Below are 26721 nucleotides of genomic sequence, written 5' to 3' on the forward strand. Positions count from 1 at the left end.
TTGTGATTAGACCCAGCTACATGGATACTCATCTTTCTCATGGGGTACGGTGTGCTATTGGTCAGATGCACACATCCTCACACCAGCTAGAGATTGAGACTGGCAGATTCAAAGGAGTACCAACTGAGGCCAGGATTTGTCAGTTGTGCCAGATGGAGCCAGAGACAGAGTTACATTACATATGTCACTGTCCAGTATATTATGAGATACGAGGCCGTTTTCACTGCCTGTTCAGAGAGGGTTTCGGACCACTTTCCACAGTCATGAGATACCAAGATCAGAGATGCCTCGGATTCTACTTGCTGGAGTTGCGTAAACATAGAGAGGGTCTCTTGAGAGGGAGGGGATCAGAGAGGGAGAGACACCTACAGAGGTAGATTACAGACTTCTTTCGACCACAGATTGAGCAGTCAGGCCAGCAGGCATTGCAGCTAGCCCTAGAGTATAGCCGCACCACAGGTACATTGATTGATCGGGCTATAGAGCTGGGGCGGTCAGGCGCCCCAAGATGAGAGGCCCATCTCGACACCGACGAAGACTACAACAGAGGATCAGAACCATACTAGCATGGCATGGGAGACATCCAGTCAGAGTACTCACCATGGAGAACATTGAGGATATCCGCCATCGACCGATGAGAGACATCTTTGGATAGTGATGTATATGATGCTTACCTTTGTTGCTGGAGTTTTCCTTCCCAGATGTTATCCATTAGGGACTCCTAGTACCTTACTTTTCCCCATAGTTGTTGTTTCAGCTTCAGTTAGTTGTTTAGTTGTTTTAGCTTTTCTTACACAGACATTTTATCAGATCCACCAATTGTTGTAACCTTTTTGGTCTCATAGGTCATTTTGGCCTTTTGAAGATGTTAATATATCATTTTCATTTCTCTCTCTCTCTCTCTCTCTCTCTCTCTCTCTCTCTCTCTCTCTACTGTGCTCCCTCTCTCGCTCCTCTATGCCTGTGGGAAGCGCTGCAGAGTAATCTCAAGGAATGGCTCCAAGTCTCCAAGAGAAGCTCAAGGCCCTCGAGACGGCAATGAAGGCACTAATCAAGGGGAACAAGAAGACATCCGATTCCAACCTCAATGAGGTGGAGAACAAATTACACCGACACATCATGGCCCTCGAAGTACGGGTCATGGAACTTGAACAAGAGAACTCGGCACTCAAGTGAGTGCATTGAAAGTGGAACTGGTAGCCGTCAAGAACACCGAGAAGGAAGAAAGGGAGATCAATGACAACACTCTCATGGCCATCAAAGAAGAGATCTCCAAGGAGATCACAAAGGACATGGAGGGGAAACTCGAAGCCAAGAAAACAGGATGGGTTGAAGTGGTGAAGAAGGACATCTGTAAAGAAGTGAGGGAGAAGACTCCAAGGGAAGAACACCAAATCATTCACACCACCATTGAAGAGGAGAAGATGAGGCAGGCCCGCCGCCTCAACATTCGACTCACAGGTATAGCTGAGACACCCGACTCCACTCCCAAGAAAGATGGAAAGCTTCTATGCATGAAGCTCGGCTACAGGGAAGAGGACCCTCTCCCCTTCACCAAAGCATGGAGAGCCGCGAAAGACTCAACACGCAAGCGAGCCCTCATCCTACAGTTTGCAGGAGAGACAGAGAGGGCCACCTTCATGAGGAAGAGGGTGATTCTATGAGGATTACAAGGAGATCCCCCTTACGGGGATGCAGATAGAACACAGGAAAACATGCATGCCGAGAGTCCTACAGGCCCGGAAAGAGGGTAAGAGAGCATTCTATCGCGATGGCCCTGTCATCATCGATGGCAAGGCTACTGATTAGTGCCAAGCGGCCTATGGGACATCGGCTATGGAGGATCCACATTCATAGATACACATAGCAGTTTGGAACTGCAATGGAGCATTTTGGACACATCCTGGGAGGATGGAGGAGGTCATGGAGGGACCGGACATCATACTACTTACAGAGATGCACTAGAGCCCAGAGAGGGGGCTACCCAAAGTAGAGGGTTATCAGTGGGAGTCTACACACAAGGGGACCACACAGCAGAGCACATCGAGAGGATTTGGAGGTATAGTGGTACTCTGGGCGAGAACTACATGAGCGCCTACGGGTGGTAGCACGTGACCAGGAGGCTAGATACATGTGGATCAGACTGCAGCTCTCGACAGACAAGGTGTTATACATTGCTCTATGCTACTTCTCTCCTAGAGGATCGAGATATGCCATGACAGCAGAGGAGGAGAGTAGAGAGGAGGAGGAGGAGGACACAGGGCCATTGGGAGAGTCACCATATGCAGCCCTTTCAAATGAGATCATACACTACTCCAACCTGGGGGAAGTCCTCCTTATGGGGGACTTCAATGCACGGACACAGAGCCGACAATGCGACATTTATGATTTCGAGCACCCCGAGGTGATGCACACACTAAAGGTGGAGGACACGGGAGCTTGTAGGGTTTTAGAGGACATGGGGCCACATAACACCAAATATGGTCATCACTTACTTGAGTTGGGAGCCCAACACCATCTCGTTATTTATAACGGGATGAGACAGGATTCAGGAGCACTGACATGCTTTCCACGATCAAGGGGGGGGAGTAGCACAGTGGACTACATCATGGGGTCCATGGAGACCACACAGGCAGTGACATCTTTCACCATCCCCCCTGTCTTATTGGTGCGGATCACACGTACCTCTTGCTGTCACTGGCAAGCTCCACACCAGCATCCACACAGGCATCACATACCACTTTCTACTTCACCCATGACCTAGCAGACATATATGAGCATCATGTATATGACGGGCTACTCCAGATGGATCCCCTGTCACCTCTAGACACACTCACCACTCAGTTGTCATCTCTACTACATACAGCCGCCACCCACAGCTTCCCCCATCATACACACATTGCACCCACAGATAGATCTGGGAGCATGCCCCAGAATCGGTGGTATGATGATGAGTGCAGAGAGCTATATAGACACCTCTGTGCCCAGAGAGCACTGGGGACCATTACATAGAGACAAGTGAGCCAATAGATAAGGACCCTCACGCCCTAAGAGGCGTGCATATGAAGAGGCACAGTATTGGGATATATACCACCTACTCATGAGCAGAGATACAGCCACTACATGGCGCAGGATGAGAGAGCCTCGCCCTCGTACCCCAATTGAGGATCCCACACATAGGGCACACATGTGCAAAGAGCCTCTACCATATCCCTCAGCAACCGCCCATACCACAGCCACAGGAGCCCCGCCCTACCACCTCTACTTTCTTTACCGCCTCGATGGTAGAGAGAGCTATCTGCAGGTTACAGCATGGGAGATCGGCTGACCACACAGGTATACAGAGTGAGCATCTTATTTATGCAGCTGACACACTGGCACCCTTTGTTGCTCACCTCTTTAATAGGACACTGGTGGAGGGCCTACCAGCTGAGTGGACTATGCACACCATCGTGTCTCTCCACAAAGCGGGAGACATGCTAGACCCCAGCAACTACAGGACTATCATGATTGGTCATACATTGCCAAACTTTATGGCGCAGTGCTCAAGGCAAAGTTGAGCTCATATGCAGAGGAGGAGGGACTGAGAGCACCAGGATAGGCTGGATTCCGACGAGCTTTCTCCACTATTGACCATATATTCACTCTAAGATGTTTGATTGATCAAGCTAGGGCGCGGAAGAGGAGATTATATTGTTGCTTTGTGGATTCCGCAAAGCATTTGACACAGTGCCACGAGAGAGACTCTTCCAACGCCTCCAATCATTGGGGATCCCATCAGAGACGGTTTGGGGCATCTATGCTTTATATGAGCAGGTCCTCAGACACATACGATACCTCGGGGAGCTATCTGATGTTATTGCTAGCACCATAGGTGTGAAGCAAGGATGCCCACTCTCTCCTACACTATTTGGGCTATACATCGATGAGGTGGCTGACTTCATTGTTCATGGTGGTGGGGACGGGGTAGACATCTCAGGTACCACAATCCACATTATGCTATATGTAGATGATATTATTTTGGTCTCTGAGTCGCGGATGGGACTATAGCATCATCTCCATGCACTCGATGACTTCTGCACACAGAGGGGACTTACAGTGAACCTTGGGAAAACCAAGGTCATGATTTTCCACACCTCAGGGCCGGTTCGACGACAGGCCATCTTCACACTAGCAGGAGGACAGGTAGAGGTGGTAGACTCATATGTGTACTTGGGGATTACATTTGTGACTCCGCCAGGAAGATTTACTATGGCACAAGCAGCCAGGGATAGACTCACATGAGGGTATGCAGCTCTGGCCATGCTAGAGAGACAGTGTCACCAAGCACACTTCCAGGAGCCCCGCACGAAGGGGTGGTTGTTTGACACACTAGTCACCCTTGCTTTGATGTATGCTGCAGCAGTATGGGCACCTGGGCTCGCCACCTCCACATGGTCTCAGATAGAGAGGCCTCAGATTCTCATGCTCTCACGGATGATCCGCAACAGCAAACCCTCCGTCCCACGACATTGTCCGGGCGGAGTTTGCTGCACCTCCTATGCTAGTAGAGGCCCTCTTCCAGACGATCTGCTTCATACAGAGGATCAGAGATATGCCATCAGATCAACTCTCACATAGAGCTTTTGAGGTGTCCAGGCAGCTCGCAGAGAGTGGAGATAGGAGATCATGGTATTCACAGATGATACAGTGGCTCACTCAGCATGGTCTCAACATAGATCACCTGCCACTTTTCTAGTATGATATACATGCACCACACATCCAGCTCTCTCACAGTGAGAGGAACAGAGTCCTTTGGCAGGATTTATGGCAGCGATACACTCAAGAGACTTGGATTACACCCAGTCAACCTCTAACGCCGAAGATGCTATACTACAAAGATCAGTTTATGCGTATCTCAGCGGATTGATTCATACAGAGACCTGGATACATACATGCCACGCAGGGTCAGAGTGGCCATTGGTCAGCTTAGAGTATCATCACATCACCTTGAGATAGAGGTTGGTCGAGCATCACGACCCCCCCACACTGAGAGGATATGCAGACTCTGTCAGGAGGAGATAGAGAGTGAGGAGCACTTTGTATGTAGATGTAGAGCATACAGCACTGTCCGAGAGAGAGACCCCACTTTCTTCAGGGAGCCCCACTCATTGCGCCAGATCATGGAGTCGGCAAACCAGCACCGATTCAGGCAGTTCCTGATAGAGATACAACGACACAGAGAGACACTACTACATACACAAACGACACAGGGAGGTAGGTAGCAGTCCCAAATTACAGATTTCTTTCAGAGAGCTATGCCACCACCCCCACCACCACCACAACAGGGGGTCACACTTCAGTGCGCAGAGGATCTCCAAGCTCGACGGAGATAGAGAGCACCAAGCTACCAGGCCCCCTGACTTCATGGGAGAGAGATCACTCAGATCCGATCTCGCCACCAACTTTATGTCCAGGAGAGGCTCACACATTTTCAATCAGATCTAGGGAGGATCCTACAGGAGGTCTTTGCCCCTCCTCCACTGATGTACACCATCCTACATCCCCACTATGGTACTGGATGGAGCTAGCTAGATTTGCATAGCATGATTGTATACCCGATGCATACAGTACTGCACATTGAGCCCCTAGTGATAGAGCTCCATCCATCCCTTGTCAGTTTTGATGGTCCACTCTCCCATCGATCCTTAGCTTTTCAGTTTTTAGCTTTTCAGCACCTTGTACCTTTTTCTATTATCTGGATACCAAAAGGACATTGACAGTTGTATATTGTTTTGTCTCATAGGCCGACTTCGGCCTCTAGTAGACGTTAATAAAGCTTTTTTTCTTTCTCTCCTGTATTTCCACTTTCCCTTCTTTTGCTGCACATTCTATCATGGTATCAGAGCGCCGGTGATCTTCAGTGTTGGATGCTCCCTCCTCATTTTCAGCAAGGTGGACAGATCTGCGTTTTTTCTCGGATCAGTTTCGGGAGTTGTTTTGTATTTGTGGAGATTTTCTTATGTGACAGGTGTTTACAGATTTTGGAGGAGAGCAGTGATCTTTTCAAAGATCCTGAGCAGAGTTTATTGTGTCCGAGCTTGTGTTCTTTGCAGTGTTTGCAGAACAAGGAGGGTGTTTTGCCCTTGAGGTGTGATCCTTTCACATGGATCATTTATTTGTTGCTGATTCTACTTATGGAATAGTCTTCTGCTATCTGCGATGCTTTTGAGGACTTTGTTACCACTGCAGTTTATATTCATACTTCCCTTCCTCATTGTGACGAGTCTACCTCTGCCTCTCTTTGTGATGCTTCTGAGGATGCCCCTCCCCGTGCCAATTCTGCAGGTTTGTTGTTTTGGGGGATGGTTTTTTGGACCCAGTGGGATGCTTGGGATCTGTGGTTGCTAACCGTGCCTGGGGCACAGTGGTACTTCCAGAGTTTCTTGGATTTGGATCAGAATCAGGTTGGGCTTGTACCAATCCGACGACATCAGTTTTTAGAGGGGGGTGTAGAGTCCTTTCATCTTGCGATGCCCACCTCGATGGCGTGTACTTATGTACAGCATTGGGCAACTCATGATACGGAGTTTGAGCATATGGACCCCATCTTTTCTACAGTCTTTACATCTTGCGATGCCGATCTTTTCAGAGGATGCTTTTGTACAGCACTTGGCTACTCTTGGTACAGAGTTGGAGAGATTGACTCTATTTCTTTTGAGGGTTCCAGTGAGGAGCAGCTTGCTTCTCCGAAGATTGATTATATACAGGGTCTGATCTTGGTTGGTTATGAGGTTTTTCATATGGATACACGACATTCGACTTCAGGGAGTGTTCTTACACTTGGGTTTGGAATCATTACTTGGAGCAGCACGTCACAGCCTACATGGTTGTTTTCTTCTAGAGGAGCGGCGTACCTGGCAGCTTGTTCTGTTGCTTTTGTAGCTGAGTTGCTGAGGAGATTACTTGTGGAGCTTTCTTGGTACCTATTTCTACAGTCTTTCATCTTTGATCGAGGACAGCGTCCGAGCTTCTTGGAGTTCACTCAGCATCCGGTGCTGAGAGGGGGTGTTAGACATCATCCCCTTCTTGCTGGCTTCCTGTGTGGTGTCCTATTTTAGCCTCTAGGGCTGACCATGTTAGCTAGAGGAGCTGGTCACCCCTCACATATATTTTTCCATATTTTTTCCCATTTTATGGAGTCTTGGGTATTTTCCTCAGTCGTGGAGGATTTTATCTCTAGTCGGCTGTCTACACATGGACATATATATAGCTGGCTTGCCTCCCTCATTACTCACTGCTTGCTTAGCATTGTTTGCTGTAGTCCCTCACATACGAGGTTTTCTCCCCTCTTGCTCGAGACATGTATTCTTGGATGATGATATTGAGAGCAAGTTCTCACCTGTGTTTCCTCTCTCTCTCTCTCTCTCTCTCTCTCTCTCTCTCGTGTTTCCACTTTCCCTTCTTCCACTACACATTCTATCATGAGAGGGATGTATACAATCACCTAAGATACAATACTTGGTGTTCCGATGTTCAAAAGAAAAAGTATGACTAGACCAATCTATCTGGACCTGAAGGGTCTTAAACCACTCAATCCCTAATAGCAAGTCTACATGCTCTAGGTGCATAACATAGCACTCTAGAATATCTTCGTAGTCCTGAATCTAGATCCGTAGCTTCTCCACCTTTCGATCCCACACTTGCCGACCCGCAAGTAGACGTACTTCGTAGGTATGATCGCTAGGTGTTGTGTCCATACCCAATTTCTGCACAAGTATGTAATTAACAAAGTTATGTGAGCTTCCAGGGTCCAGAAGAATGTGGATTCTATGGCCATTCACTCCTCCATAAACTCGGAGAAGATCATGCACGCCAAAAACTTTAGAGTTTAATATACAATCAGAACATGAACTAGGGCGAGAAAGTACATTAACTGAAGTACCTATCAAAGACAACTGGTTAGCTGCCTTTAGACTAATGCGCGACGTTGACCTCGCCTGCGAGCTCCGCTTCCCCCCCCCCCCCCCCCCGCTGCTTCTCGCCATCGCGCCCCCCTCTCCCCCCCGCCAGTCCGCTTTCTCCTCCGTCCTCTCCCCCGCCTCCTTCATTGCGCCCCTCTTCGCCATCTCTCCCCCGCCTTCTGCCTAGCGTCCTCCCCCGCCTTCGCTCCCCTGCCTCCCTCCTCGTTTCCGCCTTCTTTCCCCCCGCCTTCTCTTCCCTCGCCACCTTCCACGCTGCCTTCCCCGCCTTTCCCCCCGCCGCTTGCTTCCTTCCCCCGTCATCTTTTCCTCCGCCTCTCTATCCCCTTCGCCTCCTTCTCCCCCGCCTCTCTTCTCTCCCCCGCCACCTCTCCCCCCTCCGCCTTCTCTCTCCTCCCTTTCGTCTCGCCCCTCCGCCCACCGCTAACTCCTCCCCACCTCAGCTCCCCCCCCCCGGGCCCCGCCCCCGCTATCCTGTAGCCCTCCGCCTCTCTTTTTTCCTCGCAGGGCTGTGTCCCTCCCGTTGGTGACCCCGGTTTCTGGCCTTTTCCCTCTGGAGGACTCCATCGAAGCCGCTCCGACTAACCCTGCCGATTCCGGTCTCCGTCTGGAGTTCACAGCTGAAGATCTTCAGTTGTTTGTTTCCACAGTTTCCGCTCTTGAGGCCTCCTCCTTGGTCTGCAAGATAGTGGGTAGCCGTCCGATGCGGAGAGAGCTTCGCGACCTTCTGCAAGGCAGCCTTGTTGGCGTGCCCACCAAGATCGTCAGCGTAGATTTTTTGGGACGTGGATACTACCAGGTGGATTTCGAGTCCCCACAGGCAGCTCAGATGGTGCTGGCTCGGAGCCCCATTGCCCTCCGCTCATCCCGGGCGTTCCTGGCGCGATGGACTCATGGTTTCGACCCCGCTTCTGACCCGCTAGCAGGCGCGACAGGTTTCCCCGTCACTATCTGCTTTCCTGGACTCCGTAGGGAGTACTTGCCCCTCTTGTCATCCATTAGCAAGGCGTTCGGGCAGGTGGTGGAGACGCCTCAGACAGCGGCTTCAGTGATTGCTCGGGCAGCAGGACTCCCGGCCATTCGGGTTGTGGTTCCGTCACCGGAGTCCCTCCCGAAGACGATCCTTCTCCCTTGTCTTTCTGGAGGACATATGATACAGCGCGTGGAGTATTCGGGCCTCCCCGGCCAGTGTTACACATGTCAGGAGATGGGCCATCTCGCACGCGCCTGTCCCCGCAAGGGGGCTCATCCTTCACGCTATGCCGCCTCTGGACCCCCTGCAGGAGATCCGAGGGGTGGCCATCCACCTCAGAGACCGGACATCCCTGGCTCGCCACAGCAGGCGCCATCATCTGACGAGCAGGCCCCGGCGGAGGATGCCACGCAGTCCCAGGAGGCTGGCGGGTGGCAGGAGGTTCGCCGGCGGAAACGCCCGGCCCGCAAGGTCCGTCGCAGACGCCAGCAGGCAGCACAGGCTGGTGGACAGGCGACTCCGGTTGGCGTACAGGCACCTACCCGCACTTATGCTCCTGTCTGGGATAGGCGGCCAGCAGGTCCCACCCCAATGGACGAGGATTCAGACTCAGTGCCCGTTGAGGCCGCTGGTGGAGCCTCCCACATGGAGACCCCGCTCCCGGCCCCCCCCCCCGCGGGGGGCCCCGCCCCCTCCTTGGAGCAGATTCCTGAGGATCCTGGGCCGCACTCTTCGACCCCCGGCTCCCCTTCCCCTCACCCGGAGAGCACTCCTTCCACCCTCCCCTCTCCCCTCTCCCCCCCCAGCCCCCCCCCCTCCCGCCTCCCCCGGCGGCCCCCCCTGACACCTATCCTCTGGCAGATGCCTCTCCATCCTCTCCTCGCTCTCCCCCCTCCTCGCCGCGAGCCCCCATCCCTCCCTCGGCCTCTCCAGGATACTTCGCCAGACCACCCACTGCCCCGGGGCAGCGCAGCTGGGTAGGCCAGAGCTCAGTCCAGCGGCTGTTCCACCGCCACTCCGGGCCGGTGGAGATGGCGATCCTTGCTTCGCCCGCCACAGAGTTCTCTCCAGCCTCCCCTGGGGGGCCCCCGCGAGTGATGGGGCTACCAGTGGATTACGGTTTTTTCAGGTGCCTCCAGCCGGACGCTAGCCCATTCGAGACACTGGTCGCGCCCTTGCGAGTTTGCGTGGTGTGCCATCCCTCTCGTTCTCCCTCAGTGGTGAGCAGCATGGTGGCTTTCTCCTTTCCTCTCAGTGTTGCCCCAGACACAGCATGGGATTGCAACTCTGTAGAGGAAGTTTTGCGTGATCAGATACTGGAGTTTTCTCACCACTTCAGTGACCTGGGGCTCACGGACCTATTGCAGACCCGATTACACTCAGCCCGCATGAGCTTGTTTGGTATAGGAGACTGGCGGGCAGATTCGGTCCACACCTCAGTTGAGGCGGTGCTTCTGATTCTCCTCCATGCCGCCCCGAGGGTGCAGCCTACCTTTAGATACATATATGCAGAGGATTGGTCTCACGCCTATGCCCTGGACAGGGCGAAGCCGGAGTGGGGCTGGACACAGAGACAGGTCACCCTCTTTTTGGAGAGACTCCGCACCCGGACAGACAGTGATTATTCTCCCTCCAAGCCGGCGCCCAAGACTCACAGAGTGGAGGGCAGATCATCTGGGCCGGCTGAGAGGGGTGAGCCAGTGGAGGCTGCTTCACTTGCCATAGCTCATCCATGAGGATCCTCTCATGGAACATCCAGGGTCTCGGTGGACATCGCTGCTACATTGGTCGGGGCAGACTTCGCCAGGAGATCCAGAGGGCTCTCGTTGGAGGACCCATAGATATCCTTTTCATCCAGGAGCACCACCTTTCTGCCGGGCGTACCCGCACCTGCGGGAAGATCTTGCCAGGCAAGAGTCACACTTTTTGGTCACCGGCATATGGCTCCCAGGGGAACCAGGGTGGAGTATGCATCTGAGTCAGCGAGCAGCTTCTATCCGAGGTTGTGGACTCTGGCATTCTGGTCCAGGGTCGTGCGCAGTGGATCATCCTTCGGGTTGGGGAAGACCGCATTGGCTTCCTCAACTTCTACGCCCCTAATGGGGCGACCGGGAGAGCCAAGTTCTGGAGCACCATTAGGCAGTCCCTCCCCTTGGCAGACCACTGGTGCCTCGGAGGGGATTGCAACATGCTGGAGGATGCAGAGGACAGGATGGGGGGCAGCCAGGAGACCATTCATGGGCCGGAGCTCGTTGCCTGGGAGGAACTAGTGCTACAGGTGAGAGGCCAGGATCCGTGGACTCTCCCGGAGTTTGGCAGGTTGCAGGGGAGTCTATCTTTCTCGCGCTCGGATAGACGGGCCACAGGAGTTAACCTTTCCCGCATCGACAGGTTTTACATTGATGAGTGGGCCTGTGATAGAGGTGGCACAGTGGGCATACTTGCAGGCTCCTCGTTTTCAGACCACTTTCCAGTGCTTCTCCAGATCGAGGACCCCACGAGAGGAGAGCAGGGCCAGAGCGTCCGGATTCCAGATTGTCTCATAGAGGAGCCCGAGATTGCGATCAGAGTTGAGCAGGTCTGGCAGGAGCTACAGTTCAGGAGAGGATCGGCAGCCAGCGATCTTGCCAGTGGCTTGCAGGAGATCAGCCAGATGCTCAGACAGGCTGCCTTGGACCGGCTGGAGGCCTTCAGAGAGCAGGAGAGGAGCCTACGGAGGGGTCTAGCGTCCCTCCAGAGACTCCAGGAGAGGGATCCTACGAGCCCTTGGATCTCAGAGCAGATGGAGTCAGCTCGCACTGAGATCAGATCCATCGAGGAGAGGAGGGTGGAGTTCCGATTCCATGCTCGGGCTTCTTTTTGGACACAGGCTGGAGACAGAGTGACTCGAGATTTCTTTGAGGCGACAGGGCCTCGCTTCAGAGAGGGTCTCAGGCGTCTTCGGCAAGCTGATGGCCAAGTTGTGGTGGATCCCCCTAGGGTTCGGGCTATAGCCACAGATTTTTACAGGGATCTTCTCTCTGCTGAGCCAGCAGATGACAGGGTGAGAGAGGCTCGGGAGGCAGTCTGGAGCTTCACGAGACCGGTTGTGCCGGCCCATTTGCAGCACTCCCTTCTCTCCCCCTTTTCGGATACGGAACTGGAGGAGGCTCTTCAGGCATTACCTCGGGGCAAATGCCCAGGAGAGGACGGTCTTTCGGTGGCTTTCTTCCAGAGGTACTGGGGCCTCTTACATAGGGGCTTCAGATTGGCATTCCAGGAGATTATGGAGTCAGGAGTCATGCCAGACAGCATGGCAGAGGGGTTGATCCACTTGATCCCCAAAGAGGGAGGAGACAGACTGGAGATTAGACAGTGGAGACCGATCACCTTGCTAGGCACGGCCTACAAGGTCCTAGCTAAGGCGATCAGCAGGCGGCTTCAGCCTCACCTTCCGGACATCATCCACTCCACGCAGACAGGCTTCATCCAGGATAGGAGCATTCTGGATAACATTTTCTCTTTCTGGGAGGCTACGGCTCTGGCTAGATTTCGACAGGAGGATCTGGCAGTGCTCCTTCTCGACTTCGAGAAGGCATATGATCGGGTGGACTGGGCCTTCTTGGAAGGCACTATGGAGAGGATGGGCTTCCCCCCTCAGTGGATCCGTGGGGTCTCTGCACTCTACACATCGGCTCATAGCCAGGTGCTGATACAGGGCGTGCGCGGAGAGAGGTTCCAGCTCTCGCGCTCGGTGCGGCAGGGGTGCCCCTTGGCGCCCTTTCTTTTTCTTTTTGTGGCGGAGGCCATGAGCACTTTTTTGACGGCACAGGATACAGGTTTGCGGGGCCTCCAGCTTCCCATCCGCACCTCGGAGGAGCTCCTAGACTCGGAGTTTGCGGATGACACTACTGTCTATCTTCAGGGAGGTGAGGAGAACCTCCGCCGCTTCGCCTTAGCCATGGACAGGTTTTGCAGAGCTTCGGGCGCTTTGATCAACTGGCACAAGTCGTGTGGGTTGTGGGTCAGCTCTATGCCCCCCCCGACTTGGAGGCCAGTTGACAGTTTTCAGTGGCTGCCCCCCGGCACTACAGTGCGTTATTTGGGATGCTATGTGGGCATTGACATATCTCCGGAGCAGCAGATAGCCCCCCTTCTTCTGAGCATTCGGAAGAAGCTTCTGTATTGGAGTACCGCTCGTCTATCTTTGGCTGGCCGAGTAGTTGTGGCCAACCAGGTTCTGCTTGCTACTATGTGGTACATCACTTCTTGTTGGGCCTTCTCTCGCGCGTGCATTGGCCAGGTGCAGAGGCTCATCAGGAACTTTCTTTGGTCCGGTGGCGACGGGCGGCCCGCCAGGGCCAAGGTGGCATGGGCAGTGATCACTCAGCCGAGGGAGAGAGGCGGCCTGGGCATTGTTGATCCTATTTGCCAAAGCCGAGCATTGCTTGGCAAGTTGGTAGTTCGTGGCCTCCTGCCAGGCGCTGAGCCGTGGAAGGAGTTTCTTGTTTCCAGGATGCTCAGCCGCACCCCTTCTCTTAGCGGCCCTTGGACCCCCAGCATCAGGTGGATCTTTACAGAGCAGCGATCCAGAGGAGTGGGCCTTGGCTTCGAGGAGCGTTTTGCAGCTAGCCTTCTGAGGGCCTGGGCGCATCTGAGGCCGTCACTCTTCCAGACTCCCCCGGGCACCGATGAGGAGCGCCTGAGGCAGCCTTTGATCTGGAACCCCTTGATTCATCTCCCCAGTGGCCATATGGTTGGATCGCGGTCTCACGTGTCGTGGGGCCCGCTGAGCTCTAGCCCAGCCCAGTCCCTACACGACTGGATAGGTTTTCAGCAGCTGCCTCTAGAGGCTCAGGAGAGGAGACTTAGTGGGATGAGGGGCAGAGAGTTGATGAGACAGGACATTGAGGCGGCCATCCCCCGGGAGTGGCGGACCCCAGTACAGGACCCTCCACCTCCACAGTGGATGGGTGTCTTCACTCAGCATGAGATCCTTCTAGCGGTCTGCGGCACAGCGGAGAGAGTCGCCCCACTCACTTTCGAGGTGGGAGAGGGTGGCCAGCTTCAGAGGACACGACTAGATTTGGATGGGCTCCAGGGATGTATTCTTCACAGGGTGCGGGTGGTCGGCTTTCATCAGAGACAGTGGCATGTAGACCCCTCACCGGCCTCGATAGGGGAGGACTGTTCTTGGAGATTATGGGCTTGGGACAGCAGGCCTCTTATTCGCCTTCAGTGGGATCCAGGTGAGTGGTTTTGGCGAGACCCCTACTTGGCCCCTACCAGCCCAGGCATCCCCTTTTTTCAGTACATAGCGAGGCTGGGGCGGAGGATTCAGAGACACAGGATAGCGAGCACCCCGGCGGCGGCCGAGCATTGGCGGCGACAGGGGCTCTCCCCTGCCTTTCTTAGGGACTTCTGGCAGCGCCTTTGGGCCAGCTTCCGGCCCCGGAAGGTGACGCTGTTTCTCTGGCTCACAGCGCATAGAGGACTGGCTGTGGGGGCTTGGCTAGCTTTCGGCAGTCACCCAGGTCCCAGCGTCCTGCCCTCGGTGCGGCCATGCACAAGAGTCGCAGCGGCACTGCTTATGGGATTGCCCACAGGCACAGCAGGTCTGGCAGCGCGCTCTCAGGATGGTTTTTGCAGGCTCACCAGGTGAGATGCTGGTGACGTGGGGTGCGGTGGCTTGGGCCACGGACAGCGGCCCGGCCCTTGGATATGAGGACGTCCCTGGCAGTGCGACCATCCAGGTCTCTGACAGGGCGATGGCGGTGGTTCCGACGCCAGACTTCTCTTCGGCAGCCCCTCAGGAGGGGGTCGGGCACAGATGGGAGTTGATCAGCAGCATGACGGCTTGGCACATTTGGAGAGCCCGATGCAGGGAGGCCATTGACCGCCAGGCGACTCCACCGGCGGAGGTCATACAGGCCCTCTGGGTGGACATCATTCACACCTTGACACTGGGGGAAACTCCAGGGCGACTCGGATCGCATGAGAGGGCGCCGCAAGGCTTTCCTCCGCACTTGGCAGCCTGGCCCTTTCCTCACCGCGAGGGGCGAGGATGTCACTTGGCACTACAGGCCTCCAGTTTGGCTTTTCTCACCTCCCACATGTACTACTAGGTAGCCCCCCCCAGAGAGCGGCCAGCCACGGGGGTGGAGCTCAGGAGTTCACTGTGTTTTTTATCCCTCCTTGCGAGGCGAGCTTTGTAGCCTTATGGCGTTTTCTCATTAACTAATAGAAGGATCTTTTTTCCGAAAAAAAAAAAAAAACTGGTTAGCTGCCTTCGTCTTGGGTCATGCGTTGGTCTTAGCACCCTTCTTCTTCGGGCACTCGTTACGCATATGTCCTTTTTCTTCACAGATGAAGCAACGTCCCTCCATCTTGAGCTTCAAAGCCTTGAGAAGACGGTTTTTCTTTCCTGGAGTCGAAGTAGAATTCTTCGAAGGTTGGTCCGAAGAATTTCCTTCTGTCGTGCTAGCCATCAGCGTGGAGAACTTTCTTTTGTGCGTGTTCCCTTGCTCGGTTACGGGTTTGGTTTGGAAAGAGACGAAGCCCACTTTAGGCATTTTTTATAGGTCTCCCCAAAAGCATGTGCTTTTATGTGTTGCCTTTTTCTTTTTCAAAAAACCATGCTAGAGAGCTTTTATAAAAGCCGCACATAAGGCATATAAAAACCACACAAAAAAAACACATAGGCCACACATAAAAGCCATGATACCACTGTCAAATCCCCAAAGATCTCCTCATAGAACGCTCCTAAAACATGACTCCAAACTTGCAAAACAAAGCCAAATAACGTGAAGGGGGTGCAAGCTTGACTCACCACCCAACCTTGACAACCGTGGGCAAAATCCACAAATCTTGGCTATCTCCACCGAGCCACGAGCTAAGCTAACTAGCAAGACGCACTGACCAGTCTCTACCTCATGATGTCCCATACCGCCAAGGAGCTACCCTAGTGGGCCTCAAGACTACTACCGGTCTCCGCCGTATGACGCAGGTGCACGCCTGCACTAGATCCAGGCTCTTGACCATAGAGCTCTCATAAAGACTCGCGAGACTCTATGAACAGCTGACTAACCTTGGCCACCCTTTTATAGGCTCTTGGCCGGTCAACAAGCATCCACACTTGGGTGCCCACCCGTCAGTCTATCCCAGCTCGTCAATCAGCCTACCTCGAGCCTCGAAGCTAGTCTTGTGTGCGTGTTGCACACAGTAGATACACTCTGTGCACATGACACATAGGCTTTCTCAAAATCAAGTAGCAAGATTGCCAAGGGCTGATTACTTGCCTTGACCCACTCTACCACCTCCCAAAAGGAAAATATGTTATCTCAAAGATGCTTCTTCCATAGAGGAATCCATTCTGTGTGTCATGAATGACTATCCATAACACTTGCTGCAATTTCATGCTCACTGCCTTGGCAAGAATTTCGTATGCAGTTGCAAGCAATGTGATAGGTCTCCACTAGGCAATGTTAGTCTTATCACCACCCTTAGGGATGAGGTGGATAAGATCCTCATGCTGCAATTTCATGCTCACTGCCTTGGCAAGAATTTTGTATGCAGTCACAAGCAATGTGATAGGTCTCCACTAGGCAACGTTAGTCTTATCACCACCCTTAGGGATGAGGTGGATAAGACCCTCAGTAAGAAAAGGAGGCATAGAGCCTGTGTTCCACATATCCTGTAATGTGGCCGTGATCTCATCCCCAATGTCATCCCAAAAACTCATGAAAAACATGGGAGAGAGGCCATCATCCCCAAGACATTTACCATGTGGTAATGCCTGAATTGAATGTCTTAAGCATCTGCTGAAAAAGGGGCATCACGTAAGGCACACATGTCATCCGAAATCAGTTTATTCAGGGATTCCCAAACCTTTTGTTGTGCCCTATCCCTTTAAGGGATTGAGTCACAATAGATAACAAGCGGCAGTAAAATCCATAGGAAATACTCCTAACCATGTCAGGCTCTGAGTGGAGCACTCCCTGCAAGCTTGCAGCTGTTTATCGCATTCCCTGTTATAAGAGAGGCCATGGGCAGCAAAGAAATGCATGTTTTATCCACCTCCCATCTGAATCCAGAATGACTCTTGTGCATGATAACAACACTCTACATGCTACTCAAAAGAGTCTTACAACTCAGCCCTAACGGTGCATAATACATCTGAGATCCATTGGTCATCATGGTGTTTCTCAAGTTCCCTCTGCAAAGCGCACAATCTACACCTGATGGATCTCTCGGTATCAAAGATCTCTTGCCTCTCCTGGCTAGGGTGTAACATGTGGAAGAACTTCCTTGCGAACGCAATGATGAACAGAGAGAAGAGAGACATGTTGCTGAAAACAGTGTTTTCTGTATACATGTATAAAGATGTATATAAATCCCAGCCAACACGGCTTCCAAAAGGACTCTACTATGCCTATGACCAGCCCCAACTATGAGGGATTAGATAACTAAAGACTGAAGTGACCCTTGCTATTTATAGGCTTTTGAAATTATCCCTACACCTACCTGCCAACTCCACGTCCTTGGATAGCACATCATCAAAAATCCCATAAAATAGCTAGTCAATGTCCTACAAAGATCCTAATCCTAGCTAATATAGAAGATAAAGTATGGCTCCATTGGAGGAGGTCCTTCATATGGCTTCAACAAGCTCATATGGAAAGCATTATGTATTTCCAATGATCAGGCAGAGCAAGCCTAAATGCAACATTTTGAACCACGCATTGCCCAGGCATTCAAAACCAGACATACAAATCAAAATCAAATTCACAAGCACTTATGCTTTCAATTTGAGCTCATCAAGGAAAGAAGCCCCATCTACTAGTGACGCTTGGAAATTGCCATGTCAATGGGCTCCCCAGGATCCATTCATAGTACATGTCAACAAAACACCTGGCATGTCACGTGCACATGTCAAATGGTGACCCATCCATGGGCATGTACATGCATAGGGTTTAATCTTGAGCCTAGGAAATTAGGGATTTGTGACATTCCCCCAACGTCGAGCCAATGAAGACATGCGGGAACTGTCTGAAGAATCTGGTGGTGGAGAGGGATTCCACGAAGGAGACCGTTGGTGATGCGAAAGGCGTCTCTCCTAGAATGATGACTGGTGGACTGGGAGCGAAGCTCATCCAGTACATCCTCCTCCAGAAAGTTTTTCCACTTCGTCCTCGGAATCATCCAATACTTGCTTCAAAGCATGGGCCCTTCTAGATTCTAGATCCGGAATACTAGGTGCCGACTTCATCCTGTCGAGACGGCCAGATATAGCCTCCATTTTAGCCGCCTATGCATCCATGGACGCGTAGGTGAATCGGTGAGTTGTGAATCCATGACAAATATTAAGTGATCAAAGACTGGGTGAGGGATTTCAACCCTGCGTGATGGGGTAAGTGTTTGGTGAGCACGGAAGGTGCAATAAAGAGAATCCCGAGGTGCAATGAAGAGAACCCACATATTCACTTTTCACAAACCAAAACTTGTGCACTCTTGGAATCTAGGTGCTCTACCCTGTCCAAGTAGTCAACGCACAATGATGCCAAAAAAGGAAAACAAAAAAAGTTACACCAACTATACTCGACAACACAATCGGGCAATATGCCGGGACATCCGGTCGACCATAACCGAAATAAGACTCCGGAAAAGTCGTCGCCGTTGCCAAGAAATAGTTCATTTACATGAGTAAGAAACTGACGTATTTCCACTGGTCGCTTTCGTTTCGTATATTAGTTATTTCGTATGTCTTGTATAGTTTTCCGCGAATTAGCGTGAATCTCAGTCTATTGTCTAGGGCCAACAGCACACTTGCACCTATGTGCAGGGGTTTTCCAGAGATAGAAGAGTGCGGCGGAATCACACATACAACGCACACCAAGAGTCCTAAATTACTGCTCTGTATTATGTACAAGAAATAAGAAATATAACTGAAATTCAAATACAAGATGTGGCTAAGAATGATGACATCAAATCATAGCCCTATGACCTACTATAACTCATGGCTAGCACTTTGCCTATAGAGAAACGCTCTGTGAACTCCAACACTGAGGAAAGTAGATGAATAAGATGATTTGGCTACCCACGAATGTATAAGCACCAATGCTCCTAGTCGGCCAATTGTATTGATATTGGCCAACTGTACTCGATTGCCATGTCATCGGTGCCATGTCACCATTGCCACATCATCGTTGCCATGTGTCACCCTGTGTTGTCCAACCTTTGCCCGTTAGCTGCTATTTAATACCTGGCTCTACCCTGCATACTTATAAGTGTGTCACGTGAGGCCTATTTGGTTAATTCATTTGGTGTCTATTGTTCTCATGGCTTTACCGGATTCCTACCAAGGTTTTGCATCTGCACTTCGGCTCATGACTGCTCAACGTGATTTGTTTTCCTCCCTTGAGTCTGCTCCTCAAGAGGAGGCATAGTCACATAAGCAAACTCCTCCTCGTATAAGTGAAAGGAGTTGGTAAGGTTGTGCTCACATTGCTGCAAATGGTGGATCAATCACTCTCTCAAAATCTTGTTTGTTCTAGGCATTAAAAAGAACTTGCTGTCAATCTTTATCATTGCTAGGATAGGGCCAGTGGTCAGATTAGTTGATGGCAAGTGTATAGTTCATGACCGAAGTGATAAAGACATCACTGTAGTATCCGGTACTTTAAGCTATGGGCTTTACAAGTTGAACATGTATGAGAGATGCTTGTTCAGTTTTACTGCCACACGTGCTATGAGTGACGTGGAGCGATGGCATGCTTGCTTTGGTTACTTCAATTTTGGCAGTTTGTTTGTTGCATCTTAAAAGGCAAGAAATGGTGTCAGAGTTGCCAAAACTAGAGACCCCTGACAAACATATATCTACAGGATGCATTTTGGATAAGATGTAACAAGCATCATTCCCAAAAGATAGATAAGTAAGGGTGTTACAACTCCACGGATCTCCTAAATGCAAAACATGAGTGATTAGTACAAACCCCCTAAGATTAGTAGTCTAATCCAATAGGGTTAGGGGAGCCCTAGGATCAGAGAAGCAGGTTGATACAGGCAGCTAAGGCTCATGGTTAATAATACCAAGTATATTGGCTATTTACAACTGGACAGTTATTTAGCAGCAATAATAAGTCATTGTGGTTAGGACCTAGACCAAGAGGCTTACTCCTACTATGGACATGGCAGATCACACGCAGTCTTGCCAAGGGTCCTTCAAGACAGGCACTCGTGGGATGGGATGCCAAGGCTGATTGGCTTGGCATGTGGGAATGGAACCTTAGTCCTTGGCTTGGGAGAGGTTTACGGTTGAGTGGTGAGCTTGCCTACACTCCTTTTATTTGGAGTCTCTAATCTTGTTTATGCTTGTGTACTAGTGAGAAACCCAGTGCCTCATGCTCACGCAAAGCAAATTGAGGTGTATTATAATTATGTCAAGGAGAGGCTCATTGCAAGAGATTTGTAACCATTTATATGGTAGTGATGTGTGGATGTAGGCTAATAATGAGCCAAGGTTCTTTTCCCCTCCTTAGAAGGCTTTTTCCTCTAAGCGTGGGTGTGTACACACTCTTATGAGTGTGTTTGTTACCTTTATCACTTCACTAATTCTCAACAACCTACTTTGAGTGTGTTTGTTACCTTTATCACTTCACTAATTCTCAACAACCTACTTTGAGTGTTGTGTTTCTCTACATCTCTGCTTGCTTGCTGCATGTGTGTGTGTGTGTGTGTGTGTGTGTGTGTTTTTGCTATATCCTCATAAAGAATACATCACCACTGGTCTATAGTGTACACCATCCAAATTTTGATTCTGATTCTTTAATTAAAGTGATGAGCAAAAGGCTTACGTTTTGGCTAGCAGAGGGATAAGCCGATGCTGATGGCTGGGATAATCAAGAAGTAAAACCTCCGGGCTCGTGGGACTGAGAGAAAAGGCTCTTCTTGTTAGAGCATAACGGATAGCTGTAGCCAATCCAATCTGCCAACAAACATAATTAAAGAGCCTTTATCATTCAAAGTGCACTTGCAAGTGCAATTTTTGTTAAAGAAAACTGGGGCAGCATGTACCTTAGCCTTGTACACAGCACTCGCTGCAATTGTAATGCGGCCAGATGTAAGAGGAGCCATAAATGCACCAAACCTCTGCATTTTGCAACACAGACAGCACTCTAAAGCAGCTGATACAGTATAATCTCTGCATTTGCAAACCCATTACAATTAACTATCACATATGCTGAGTATAATATGCTCTCTCTGACCATCTTAAATAGAAAAGGCAAACCCTTGGATAATCAATCTACAAAACTGTTTAAAAACTGTAAAGGCAAGCATGTACTTGATCAGGGTCTTTTATTTGACTTATGTATTCTCCACTTTCAGACACATCAGCGACCGAATTGAGCAGATTCTCATGAGGCACGCGCTTATGGTCGAACCTAATACCACATTCAAGAGTGTCATTAGACATGCCCACAAACATACAAGTAAAGAAAAACAAACCAAAAGAAAAGTGATGAAGAGTCAAATCTGGACCATATTCTTCCATTGTCTACCCCATTAAGGCCTATCTTATGCCCACAATCAGCTATCCGGACTCCGGGGCACACCTGGCCCCTATCATCTCTTATCTGTGCAATAAATGCATGGACACCCTCCTCCTTCCCACCAATATGTAGCTGTGAGAAGACAACTGCATGGGTTGCATCCTGAAATCAATAGCAAATTGAATTGGAATCTACAACTCATGCACATGCAAGGTAAGTGCTACTGTATACCTGAAAAATAAGTACTTACATTAGCAGCTCCACCAATCCAGTATTTTTGAGCAGACTCACATGGGGTATTTATGATAAATTCTTGTGTGGATGAGTCGTAGATAGTAACCGTCTCGATGCCACGAACCTATCCATGAAAAAGAAAGGTGTTGAACTGCATTAAAAACACACAAACAAGATTGGCAGTACCAAGAGCTTGGGATAGTTTCTCACATTACTGCCATGTCCAAGCTCAGTCATGGCAAAGCATCCTTTGACTTTGTACTCCTCAGTGGCTTGTAGCCATTTTCGATGATGCCGACCTGTCCCAAGATGCTGAATTGCACCCCCCCTTAGCCCCAAGGTCTGTCAGTCAACGTGAAGTAGCCACAAGGGCCACAGAAATATGGACACTTTTGTGAAGACTTAAAAGTGTAGCTCTCCCAAAAAAGTGACATCGAAACTGAATTCTCTTTATGACTATGTCTTGCAATTATGACGTAAAACTATTTACTGATTTGAAAAATAGTTTTCCAATACATACATGTGCCTCTGTGTGTGTGTGTGCGCGCGCGCGCACGCGCGTGCGGTACAGTTTACTATTTAATATAAACAGTGGTTTCACCCACAAAAAAAAAGTGTGTGCGTGTGCGCGCGCACATACATCCAGATACACACATACATGCATACATACAAATATGTGTGTACACGCACACACACATGTATCTATGTAGGTGTATGTATACAAATGCACATATAAGTATATAATATGTACATACACATACATGTGTATATTTTTGTGCGCGCGCACGCACGGGGGCACGTGTGTGTGTGAGAGAGAGAGGGAGAGAGAGAGCATTGTGAGACATGACCTTCCATGTTTGGAGATTTCTTCTTCATGAATGATCTAATATCTCTCTAAACATAGCACAGCCTTGCTTTGCAGAATCAAATAAAAATTTCTTACCACAAGTGAAAATGGACCCCGAGCTTGATTTCCAAAGAGTGGTCGAAAATTCCAAAGCACTCGTGCACAGCCGCTCTAGCTAAGGCGGATTGAGGGTGGTCATAGCTGGTGAGCCAGCCTTTGAAGACCCCTTTACTCAGCAGGAAGCGTATCCGGTCCATGGTTTTGTCCCGTTGGGCCTCCATGGGCTGGTTGTAATCAGCGCCCAGGAAGACATCCCTCCCCATCTGCTTCAAAATAAAGAGATCGCTGCTGCCCATCAATTCAAACATTGCATCACGCTCTTCGATGTTGTGGGCGTCTAGAAGCTTCCGCATAGAAAGGGGGTCGAAGAAGGGAGGTTCTGCAAAACAAATGGCAATTTGAGGTGTGTGTGTGTGGGGAGAGAGAGAGACAGATCTTTTTTTCCTTACCTGAATTGGACTCTGCAGGGCTGTAGCCTAGACAGGGAAGGGCTTCAAGGAGCGTATAACTGCTTGTTTTTGTTGTTGTGGCCGGTGAAAGGTGCTTGAACAGCATTGCAGTTCTCCTTGCTTCCATCTCCATGCGATCCAACTCAGTGAGTAACGGCAATCGTCGTTGTTGTTATTGGTGGTGGTGGTGCTGGTGGTGGTGTATGTGAGAGAGAGAGATGATGATGGAGAGGGGGGGCAGTACACTATAGAAGAGAGAAAAAGAGAGACACCTTGATTTTCTCCTAGATTTATCCAAAATATTAGAGTTGTGATCATCTATGACGAAGCCTCCTCGCTCATGACTAATTTAGGTCTATTTGACAATTCTTCTAAGCTTCAAGCCAAATCCTACTAAAGAATCTTTTCAATTAATGAATTATATATTTTTTCTCTCATTGTGTGCCCCTATTGATAGCCTACTCATATACATGTAATTAATGTATAGCCCGCGCACATGTAGATACAAACTTGGCGAAGACAGTCTCGTTAATTTTACATAGAAAGTGTAAATGGAAGTGGCAAGTAGTACCTACTACGACCACGGTGATGTGCCTTTACCGAATTTTGCTCCCACATTCTTACAAATCTGATAGCAATTACCTTATGTGAATCGTTGCAGCGTGAAGAACCTTAGCATATGTGCTCCATGTAGAGGAAAGCCCAAAACAATCAATAAAGCACCTAACGTCTACTTTTGCTATTATTTTTTTTATGAAATATGCCTTTGGATTAAGGTTTTAATGTGTTTTGGGCCTTAGGCTTGTTAAGGTTTTAGACCTTTGACCAGAATATTTCGTAGATGATGGTGATGTGAAATTATGCATGGGTTTTTGATGCATGTCCCCTTTTTGATACTGATGATGCACCCAACGTCATGATGGCTTCCCTAGTGGTGCACCCAACGTCGATATGAAGGCAGTGCCTTCTCGACCTCGTGCTCCCCAGCTTCTGATTATTCTTGGCGCTTCCTCGACCTCGTGCTCCTCCCTAGCTTCTGATTCTAGGTGATATGTATGTTGTGCTTCCTCTACATCGTGGTCGACCTTCCCGGCTTCCAATCCCATGTGATATGTAGGGATTTCTCTCTCATCCTTGTGCTATGGTTTTATAACCATACCTAATCTCTCTCTCTCTCTCTCTCTCTCTCTCTCTCTCTCTCTCTCTCTCTCTCTCTCTCTCTCATCATGTGCTCTAGTTTAATGGGGCACCTCTGATGTGGTTTAATTACAGTTTACATTTAAAAAAATAAGGCTTCATGCCTAGTGCATGTGTGGTTTAATTAGTTTTGTTTTTTTGGCCGAGCATGCCGATGCATGTCTATGCATGCTTGTCCTCTGCTTTAGTTAGGTTTTTGTTTTCCCATGCGTCCGTGCGGTATGGTTTGCTAAGGTTTTATAACCATACCCTACTTTCTCTCTCTCTTTCTCTCTCGATTCTAGGTGATATGTTGGGATTTCTCTCATCATATGCTTTGGTTTAATGGGGCGCCTCTGTTATGGTTTAATTCGGGTTTATATTTTTTTTAAAAGCCTTCACGCCTAGTGCATGCCTGGTTTAATTAGGTTTTTTTTTTTGCCATGCATGCCTATGTGTGTTTGCGCATGACTTTCCTCTACTTTAGTTAGGTTAAAGTTTTTTTTTTGCCCATGCATCCATGTGGTATGGTTTGATGAGGTTTAACTTGCATGCATCAAAGATTTTTGTTTTCTTGCACTAGGTATGTGTTATAAAAATAAATGTCTCTGATTTTCTATGATGCCTTGTGTCTATGTGTTTTGTGTGTCTGTCTAGATGGATAAAAATAAATGTCTCTGGTATGTGTTATAAAAATAAATGTCTCTGATTTTCTATGATGCCTCGTGTCTATGTGTTTTGTGTGTTTGTCTAGATGGATCCCTCACAACGTTGTATCCTCAGTATGATCCTTCTACTTCTGTTCCTAGACGTTGTATCCTCAGTATGATCCTTCTACTTCTGTTCCTAGACGTTCTGGTTTGTTGGGTTTGGTTGATGCCCGAACTCCTTTGTATGATCCGTGTCCTCTCCGTGTCTTTCTCTTGGCGTCTGTCGACATGCACATGGCAAAGCTCCTATCCATACCCCTCTACTATTGGATGTTGGTGTTGTTCGTGTAGATGGACATGAAAAATGTTGAAATATGCAAGTGAATAGGGTGTGTGCGGGAACAAGCCCTTGGCTAGAGGTTGTAAAAGAGAATCTGTAAATGTGAGAGAACCTGTGAAAAGGTGAGAAGAATCTACTTGGAGAGAATAAAGGGTAGCATGAGAAGATTTAGGAGGTGTGGAGATATTCTGGGAAGAGGTGGAGAGAATCAAGCAAAAGAGGTGGAGTGAATCAAGGAGAGGTGGAGTGAATCAAGGAGAAATCAGTGGGATTAGATATTCTGGGAAGAGGTGGAGTGAATCAAGGAGAAATCAGTGGGATTAGATGCTTGGATGTAAACTCTATAAATTGAGGCATTGGCCTAATGAGAATTTGCTGGTTTTTTATTATCCATGTCTACATTAAGCTATCACTTAATTGCTCACTAATCACGTCTTAATTATCATCTAATCTCTTTGTTAATGATGTTGATTCTAGCATTTGATCCACCATAGCTTATCACATTACTGTAATTTTAACATGGTATCAGAGCCTAGCCTAGAATCCATCAAGTTTATGAGCCCATTATCTAACTAATTAGGATTAGTAGATGATTAAGAAATAATCACTTTTTTTTACTATTTTCAACTAGCCCTCTGTACTCCCAGCCAGTGGAGGGGCTTGATCTCCCTCCAAGAGCAATATTAGGGCAAGCCCTTCTAGGTATACATAGCGAACACTCTACTGCTCTAGCCCATCCAAACAGAATCGCAAACCGCCTACTGGAGCTGCCGATTTTTGCTGATTTGTAGGCGCCGTTTTTCTAAGGAGAAATTGAAATCTCTACTGCTCCAGATCAAATGGGTCTAATTCCTCTTAGCCCTAGGGGTTTTCAAGGGTGCTCTACAAGCTAGCGAAGTCAGAGTTTGATTTGATCAAGTCTACAGTGAGATCCAAGCTCTTCATCAAATCTGATTTGATCAAGTCTACAGTGAGATCCAAGCTCTTCATCAAATTTGATTTGATTTGATCAAGTCTACAGTGAGATCCAAGCTCTTCATCAAATCTGCAAGTGACTTTGGTAAAACAGAGATTAAGCATTCAATGTTTGGTCAAATCTTGTGTTTCTTGGCTTAATCCTCTACTAGACTAATTGCTATTGATGGCCTTGAAAGCATTTGAGCTCATTTGAACTCTAAGGCCTCAGATTTGGGTTCCTGGCATACTCTTTTTTTTTGGAACACAAAACAGAGGATTAATTTGCTAATCAGTGTTAATCACTATTTTTTGGTGCAATTGAGGGTTCAAATTAACCATTAGGTATCTGATACAGATCCCTATAACTTCATATTGCAATTCGGAGATGGTTTGATACTCCAACCATTCCGTACAAATTGGTTACCCTTAATTTGATGTAATTTCTGGTGATTTTATGCTAATAAATCTGTTGTAATCATCTCTTAAACACCAGATTGAGTTGTAAAAGGGTAGACACTGCCCTTGAATCTTGAAATTGGATCAAGAG

General features: G+C 49.2%; 1 protein-coding gene across 1 annotated transcript in view; it reads right to left on the reverse strand.

Annotated features, from left to right (window-relative positions):
- The window catches only part of LOC147625811 (acyl-coenzyme A oxidase 3, peroxisomal-like), a 59206-nt gene extending 35510 nt beyond the window's left edge, over positions 1-23696 (reverse strand). Inside the window, exons 1-8 of the mRNA XM_086817380.1 lie at positions 23052-23696; positions 22639-22981; positions 21906-22023; positions 21712-21819; positions 21451-21623; positions 21254-21353; positions 20986-21060; positions 20766-20896 (exon numbers count right to left, since the gene is read on the reverse strand). Coding sequence (XP_086673506.1) covers positions 20766-20896; positions 20986-21060; positions 21254-21353; positions 21451-21623; positions 21712-21819; positions 21906-22023; positions 22639-22981; positions 23052-23184 — 1181 coding nt within the window. The 5' untranslated portion in view covers positions 23185-23696. The remainder of the gene's footprint in view (positions 1-20765; positions 20897-20985; positions 21061-21253; positions 21354-21450; positions 21624-21711; positions 21820-21905; positions 22024-22638; positions 22982-23051) is intronic.
- Positions 23697-26721: the final 3025 nt, after the last annotated feature.

The sequence above is a fragment of the Cibotium barometz genome, chromosome 23 (assembly GCF_041138505.1).
Source record: "Cibotium barometz isolate CiBa-2024 chromosome 23, ASM4113850v1, whole genome shotgun sequence".
Classification (NCBI taxonomy): domain Eukaryota; kingdom Viridiplantae; phylum Streptophyta; class Polypodiopsida; order Cyatheales; family Cibotiaceae; genus Cibotium; species Cibotium barometz.